This window comes from Parasteatoda tepidariorum, chromosome X1, assembly GCF_043381705.1.
Source record: "Parasteatoda tepidariorum isolate YZ-2023 chromosome X1, CAS_Ptep_4.0, whole genome shotgun sequence".
Classification (NCBI taxonomy): Eukaryota; Metazoa; Arthropoda; class Arachnida; order Araneae; family Theridiidae; genus Parasteatoda; species Parasteatoda tepidariorum.
This window is the reverse complement of record NC_092214.1, coordinates 6,406,296-6,414,383: the sequence shown is the minus strand read 5'-3', so window position 1 is coordinate 6,414,383 and position 8,088 is coordinate 6,406,296. Positions and strand designations below refer to the sequence as shown.

Here is an 8,088-nt window from a genome sequence, read left to right as displayed (position 1 = left end):
GAAAGAAAAAACACAGGGATTATTTTGCACGCAGAATTTAATATTATACATTAAACTTGGATCAGTGTATTACAAATAATTCGAGCAATAAAACTGTTTTTAATCTTTTGATTTAAATTCAAATGAAAAAGACCGAAGTTTTTGAGTATCATTAAGTTCAATGAGAGCCCTTACCCTCCTAAAATATAATTTCGTTACTTTTTGAACAAAATTTAAAGTAGAAAAATTTTGAAACTGAAATCATCACCTCAGAAAAATTTCGATTGTGATCAAATGCTTTTTTTAATTTTATTTGATAGTTAAGATTCAAAATTTGGGAGTATTATAGTTTAATCCTAAGTGTGAATACTTTTTCAACAGTATTTTCTTACTTTTGGAGCAAAATTCAAAATAAAGACACCCCCTCTTAAATATTAAAAGATTTCGTTAGCTTAAAATTTATTTTTCCAAATGTCAATATTTATTTAAACCCTCTAGCCCTCCTTCTCTTTTAACAATTTTATCTCTTCAGGAATTTTCGATTTTTTTTTCGTCGCAATTTAATGCTAAATTAACTAATAAAAAGTGCTAATAACTATGCAAATGAAATTCAATCCTGTAAATAAAAGCAATTGACTGGACAAAATAATTTTAAACTATTCATATTTTATTCATAATTTTTCTCAATATCAGTCTCTTGATAATCTAATGTTTCAATTTTACATTTTATTTTGAACAGGTTTAAATGTAATAATAATGATGTACAAGTATGCATTAAAGTTCAAAGGATGCAAGCTCTCGAGGTTGAACAGCGTCGTTCGAGTGGAAAATGGCACAGAAAACGTAGCTCAAAGGACGAAGGCTCGCATGGTACAATAACGTTGTTCGAATGGAAAAGGGAACAGAAAACAAAGCTCGGAGGATGAAGGCTCGCATGGTAGAATGACGTTTCACTGGAAAAGGGCACAGAAAACGAAGCTCCAATGATGAAGGCTCTCATGACAGAATGACATCGTTCGTGTGGAAAAGAGAACGGGAAGCGAAACTCTGAGGATAAAGGCTTGCGTGGTATAATGATGTCGTTTGAATGGAAATAGGCACAAAAAATGAAGCTCAGAGGATGAAGGCTCGCATGGTAGAATGACGCCGTTTCAGTGGAAAAGGGCACAGAAAACGAAGCTCAGAGGATGAAGGCTTGCATGATAGAATGACGTAGTTCGATCAAAGGGCTTAGAAAACGAAGCTCAGAGAATGAAGGCTCGCATAGTTGAATAGCGTTGTTTGAAGGGAAAAGACTGCAGAAAACGAAGTTCAGAAGATGAGGGTTTGCATAGTAAAATGACGTCGCTCAAAAGAGGACATAAAACAAAGTTCAAAAAAAGAAGGTTATCTCATCGTTTGGTACAATGGTGATAATAGAATAGAAAAGGTAGCTCAGAGGTGAAAGGCTTTCTTGGCCTTTTTAATGATTGATTAAATAAAATTAATTTAAATAAAATTAAAATACCTCTCATAACCTGAGATAAAGAAAAACAAATCTTAAATATGGAACACAATAACATACGTTACATTAATCTGAAAAACTTCGGAATAAATAAATATTCCAATAGAAATTTTTTTTGTATACAAAATTAAATGAAGGAAATTGCTTCAGACAAAATGAAAATAAAATTTGGATAACCGAATTCTCAAATCTTATAAATAATTTTGAAAAATTTATAGTTATATACCTTAGAAGACGTCATGGTAAAAAGTAATAAAAAACGGCAAATATGCTTATCAAAACAATCGAAGTAATTAGGAATCTTTGAGATTGCAGAGTAGAATTTTTCTTAAATCGTGTTGTAAGAGTTCCCTGAAAAAAATCAAAAACAAATTAAATAACATAATAGATATAAACACTTTCATAATTTATGTTCTGAATTACTAGGTGTTTAATAATTAATACTCTTCGTACATATATATATTTTTCAATAATGCGGTTAAAAAAAATAAGCACAATAAGGGACAAAAGTCAAAATAAAACTAAAGCAAAGCCAAAGCGTGTTCAGAAACTGACGAATAACTATTGATGAAAGTTAAAATAAAAATATTCAAATCTGTTTAATTGACGGAATAAATTAAGAGTAGGTACAACGTACACTCATGTCCATAAATTAAGGATAATTCAGAATCACACGGAAATCAAACTCTAAAATTAAAATTTCACCTGTAGAATTATCACACACATCCTGAAGAAGAATATGCAAATTATAGGAAACCACTAGATGACGCTGGTTGTACGTCACAATGACGAGAGTGTAAGAGAGGGGTATATAAGGAATGGTGGCAAAGAAGTAAAATTGTTCACAAGCGCTTTAAAAGCCTTTCAGTGCAATAACCTCATAGTTATGGCACAAAGGAAGCATTTGGATGATTTTTTACGTGGAAGAATCATCGGACGACTGGAATGTGGACATACCCAGCTGGAAGTATCCGAGGAACTTGGAATCATCCAGAGTGTCATCTCCAGGCTTTGGCAACGATTCCAAGATGATGGTAATGTGAGTAGACGTTACAGCACAGGTCGCCCCCGAGTTGCAACGCCGAATGAAGACCGGTATTTGGCAGTTATTGCCAAAAGAAACAGACGGAGCACAGCATCAGATCTGTCTCGTCAGCTCTCTTCAGCTACCGGTACGACAGTTTCAAGGCAGACCGTATACAGACGCTTAGGGCACATTGGTCTATATGTTCGTAGGCCTGTCAGATGTATTCCACTTACCGCAACTCACTGTCGCCTGCGATTAGCCTGGAGTAGAGAGCATGCATTATGGAAACCGCAACAGTGGTCTTGTGTGATGTTTTCCGACGAGTCCAGGTTTAGTTTGCACTCTGATTCTCGCAGGACTTTCATATGGAGAGCGCCAGGTACCCGTTACCACCAAGACAACACCATTGAACGACACCGTTATGGTGGTGCAGGATGGCTCGTTTGGGGAGGATATATTCTTGGTTCCAGAACTGACCTGCATGTTCAGAGTGTTAAGATGACAGGCCACATCTGTAGTGATGTCATTCTGGAACAACATGTACGTTTGTTTCGGGGCGCCAGGGGTGCTGAATTTCTGTTTATGGACGACAACGCCCGTCCTCACCGTGCAAACATTGTAGACGAATGCCTTCAATCGGAGGATATCACCCGTATGGATTGGCCAGCATACTCACCGGACTTGAATCCTATAGAGCCTGTGTGAGATATGCTTGGCCGACGAATTGCAGCCCGTCAACCCCCTCCCACCTGTCTACCGGACTTTCGGAGGGCATTGCTTGATGAGTGGTGTAATATTCCCCAAGATCAGATTGATAATTTGATACTCAGCATGCCTAAGCGTTGTGCGGCTTGTATTACACCTATCCGTCATACTAACCATGTTATACTATTTTTTGTAAATAGGTTCTTTTTTGAAATTTGCTCCAGGGAGTAAAAATCGCAATTTTTATTAATTATGTCAAACATATAGCATCTTTTTTGCTCTTTACCTTTTGTTTAATACATAGACTTTACAAATAAGTCAAATTTGTTTGGCTTCTGTCTCTTTCTGTGCCTGAACTTCATTATCCTTAATTTATGGACATGAGTGTATTTTAATTCTCCGCTAACTGGTTTTAGTTTTAGGACTTCTTTTAGAAAAAATAACTTGGTAATCATTTATAAAATATGTTTAATTTTTAAAAAAAACTTAAATGAAAGTACTAATAAAAATTCAACAAAATAGAAGGCAGCATAAAGAATGAGAATTTTAAAAATTTTAAAAATATAGTGAAATAATTGGCTGAATAGTTCTGCGAGGCACGCGTGACCATGCAATTAAAAATTGTATTTTAAAATTAANTATATATATATATATGAACTATAGAAAACTTTCCAACCCAAAATAAGGGACATCCTAATGATTTTATATAAATCATTAATCGCTATTTTAAACCAAAGAACATACATAGAGAAAAAGGATAGCTTTCATAGACATAATGTAAACCATTTGGTGCAGTCCCTGTGTATAAAATAAAATTTAAAAAAACATTTAGCCTCACTGCAGCAGAAGCTCTTGAAACGGATTTGTACCTTCCTCTCCTCCCAATCACTACTGTGCACTTCTACACATTCCGAGCCACGTGGCACCAAAAATCGGTATTCATTTGCTGGCTACATAAAATTGAACTCAATTTTACCATATTTTAGTATTTTCACTAGCTCCAAATATCAGTTTAAGGTTGCACCAAAAGTAGGTGTTATCAAGAAACAAAAAATTTTATTCTTTCTTTTTTTTCTTTTATAAAAGCAGAGGAAAGTTTCAGCATTATTAGGTATTTTTAAAGGGCTTAAATGCAAGTCAAGGTCGCTATTTACCATAACAAAGCAATTTACCAAAATTAGGTTATTTTTGGACATATATCTAACCATTTTATACAGCCAGCCAAATTTAAAAATTCAACATAAAATAAATGAACTCTAATCAATCCAAATAAAATATTTACCTAAATGAATCAAAGTTTTATGTCATTTACCAAATTTTTGCGCAGTCAGTTGTACAATGAATATATTTCTCGATCATACTTCTCAATTTATGGTGTAACTAAAATAAAATGATCTTTCATTTAACTAAACTTTGGGATAATGAGAGACTTTATACCAAATATTGGTTAAAGATTTACTGAGTTTCTTTACAAAGTGGATAGGGAAGGAGAAATAAAGTTTTCTCTTGTTATTTATTGATGGTTTGTTCTGAATTTCTACACTATTGATAAACAGTACTGCGCAATAATTTTTTTTTTAGAATACATTTATACCATCCATGATCATTAAATCTACTAACACATTCTGTCATAAAAATAAAGAATAAAATGGCGGTTGGCGGAAAGCAGTGTACCCAAAAAAACATGTAGAGTTGTCTAAGAACCGGTTGGCAGGGGATGTACCTCCTGACTGTCTTATATTGTTTCGTGTGAGCTGGATGTACTAAATATATACACTGAGTGGCCAAATTATTATGACTACCTCAGAGTTTTATGGAAATGAGAAATTGCGTCACAGCGTTGCCGCTATAGGGCAAGATAACAATAACACGGGAATGCTGGACAAGTGAGTCATCAGTTATACTGTGTTGCTTGCTCAGATATGGGAAAGAAAAGTGATTTAACTGAATTTCAACGTGGAATGATTGTGGATGCGAGATGTGTCGGAACGAGTATCAGCAAAACGGCTGCTCTTGTGAAGTGTTCTAGAGCAGCAGTTGTTAATGTGTACAAAGAATGGACAATCAAGCAAAAAACCGGTTCTCAACGTCAGACTTGTGGTCGTCACAGGGTACTGAATTCTCAATCAGAGAGAAGGCTGGCCAGGGTTGTGCAGCGCAACAGTAGAGCAACAGTGCGACAAATTGCAAATGATCTTAATCCAGGAGCAACTGTGAACTTCTCTGAACAGACTGTTCGACGCAATTGCGCCGTATAGGGTATGGAAGCAGACGACCTGTTCGTAAGCCTCTACTGTCTGCTTTAAATAAGCGCAGATGTCTCCAATTTGCAAAGGAGCACAAACATTGGACAGTAGATGAGTGGAAGAGGGTCATGTGGTCTGATGAATCACGATTTCAAATGCATCGCGCAGATGACAGGATGAGAATATGGAGAAAACAGCACGAAAGCACGTACCCCAACTGCATTGCCACAACACTTCAAGCTGGTGGTGGCAACGTTATGGTATGGGGAATATTCTCTTGGTATTGTATGGGTCCTTTTATTCCTGTAGCACAATGCCTTTATGCCCAAGGGTATTTTAGTATCATCGCAGATCAAGTACATTCGTTTATGTCAATGGTTTACTCTGGCGGGGATGGATACTTCCAGCTGTATAACGCTCCTTGTCATAAAGCTGGCATTGTCCTCAGATGGTTCAAAGAGCATGACGGAGAATTTAACTTGCTTCGTTGGCCAGAACAATCTCCAGATCTCAATCCAATTGAGAATTTGTGGGATAAAATTGAACAGGCGCTCAAACAAATGGTTCCAGTACCATCAAATTTGCAGGAATTGGCAAGTGTAGTTCAGCGAGCATGGTCTGGCATACCTTCTACCACCTAATAACATCTCATAGAATCCATGCCCAGACGAATTAAGGCAGTAATGCGCGCAAAAGGTGGCCCAACAGCGTACTGAAGGGGTGGTCATAATAATTTGGCCACTCAGTGTATATATATATATATTTAGTACATCCAGTATATATATATTTAGTACAAAATTTATTGAGCTTAAGCTGCAAGTAAACAGAACTCGTTAGATAAGTTCAAAATGAAGAATAAAACAAAGAAAAATTAAAGACATATGAAAAAAAAGAGGGGGGGAATAATAAGTAAAAAAATAACAAACAACAGTTAAAAAAAAAGATGAAATTTTATTTAAAAAACCGGAAAAAAAAAAGATATAATATTTTCATCAGCCCACACGATTATATCCGCAAAACAGAGTGCTTTCTGATATTGTATCAATAAAGCCAAAGCAAAATATATTAATACAATAGTGTGAGGAGCACTCAAAATTTTTTTTTATAGAAATTACAGCAAATAAAATGGAACACAAAAAGTTAAAATAAGTAAAAATAACATGTAAAATAGACAGACATCTATTTTCTAAACTTATTTATGGTCAATTTTTAAAATTGTCCAGTATAATATTACCTTGCGCACATCCATTTCGGGCCCTTCCTTGGTAACTAACAAATCAATGCTCAGAATAACAAATCACTTCAGCAGTGCAGTAAGAACGACACTTTAAAACCCTCTTGTTAGACTCAATTTGCGCTTTTGTTTTCATATTTTGTAATCTGGCAATCTTTCTGCGAAACCTTTTCTAAATCATTCTTGAAAAATTTCCCGTCCATGTAAGTTGATCTGATTTCGCTACTCGCTTTATAGTCCATTTTTATACTGTTTTTTCTTTTTTTTAATTTTATTTTCTGTTTTTACATGTTGTTTTTACTTATTTTAACTTTTTGTGTTCTATTTTATTTGTTGCAATTTTTATTAAAAAAAATTTTGAGTGCTCCTCACACTATTGTATTAATATATTTTGCTTTGGCTTTATTGATACAATATCAGAACGCATTCTGTTTTGCGGATATAATCCTGTGGGCTGATGAAAAGATTATATCTTTTTTTCCGGTTTTTTAAATAAAATTTAAGTTTTTTTTTCTTTTTCTTAAACCGTTGTTTGTTATTTTTTTGCTTATTATTCCCCCCCCCCTTTTTTTCATATGTCTTTAATTTTTCTTTGTTTTATTCTTCATTTTGAACTTATCTAATGAGTGNTTAATTATATATATATATATACATATATATATAGTACATATGACACTCTGCTAAATCTGCTCACCGTGTAAGATGTTTTTCTGGTATATCATATCGCACCCTGCTTTAGTTACATACTCGTAGAACTGTATTTCTTCTCCTTTCAATATTTTTTGTTTTAAACTTTTCAAAATTCTTATGTTACAGCTATCAACAGATCTCAAAAAAAGTGGAAAAGAGCTTGTAAGAAGGAAGAAAAAGTATTCACTTTAAAAATGAATTAATAAAAAAAATAATTTTAATATATTAATAACTAATAAATAACGAAAAAATATAACCTCTTTCTCAACTCTGATGGTTACATCTGCAAAACAAGGTGTGCTTTCTGGCATTGTATCAACTCAAGAAAAGTATATTTGCATAAATGTGCGAAGAAAACCAAAATAATAATAATAATAAATATTTTTTGGCATGTAAAATTAAGTAAATCAAATCAAATGAAATCTCATCAAATGCGAAACAAAAGGCATACTAATATAAAATATAGGAGAGAGAAAAATATAGCCAGTTACCTACGATAAATAATTTAAAAATATAATGTCATAACTTGATTGCTAGGTTTTGGTTTTAAATATAACATTAAAGAGTAGTGAGGAAAATTTCAAGTGTGTTCATAATGGAGTTTAAGTTCAATTTGATCAGTTGAATGGTTCCATAATTTGATAGGCCGTTTTATATTTGCCGTATAAATGTTTATATACTTATTAATATATATATATATATA

At 33.8% G+C, this 8,088-nt stretch overlaps 1 protein-coding gene across 2 annotated transcripts in view; it reads right to left on the bottom strand.

Annotated features, from left to right (window-relative positions):
• Positions 1 to 625: 625 nt before the first annotated feature.
• LOC107446423 (bcl-2-related ovarian killer protein homolog A) overlaps positions 626 to 8,088 on the bottom strand; it is a 13,625-nt gene continuing 6,162 nt past the window's right edge. Inside the window, exons 3-4 of one of the 2 annotated variants that reach the window (XM_071187569.1) lie at positions 1,710 to 1,834; positions 626 to 1,274 (exon numbers count right to left, since the gene is read on the bottom strand). In XM_071187569.1, coding sequence (XP_071043670.1) covers positions 1,721 to 1,834 — 114 coding nt within the window. In that variant the 3' untranslated portion in view covers positions 626 to 1,274; positions 1,710 to 1,720. Of the gene's footprint in view, positions 1,835 to 8,088 lie in introns of both variants that reach the window. The other variant, XM_043041383.2, reaches the window with a different exon arrangement.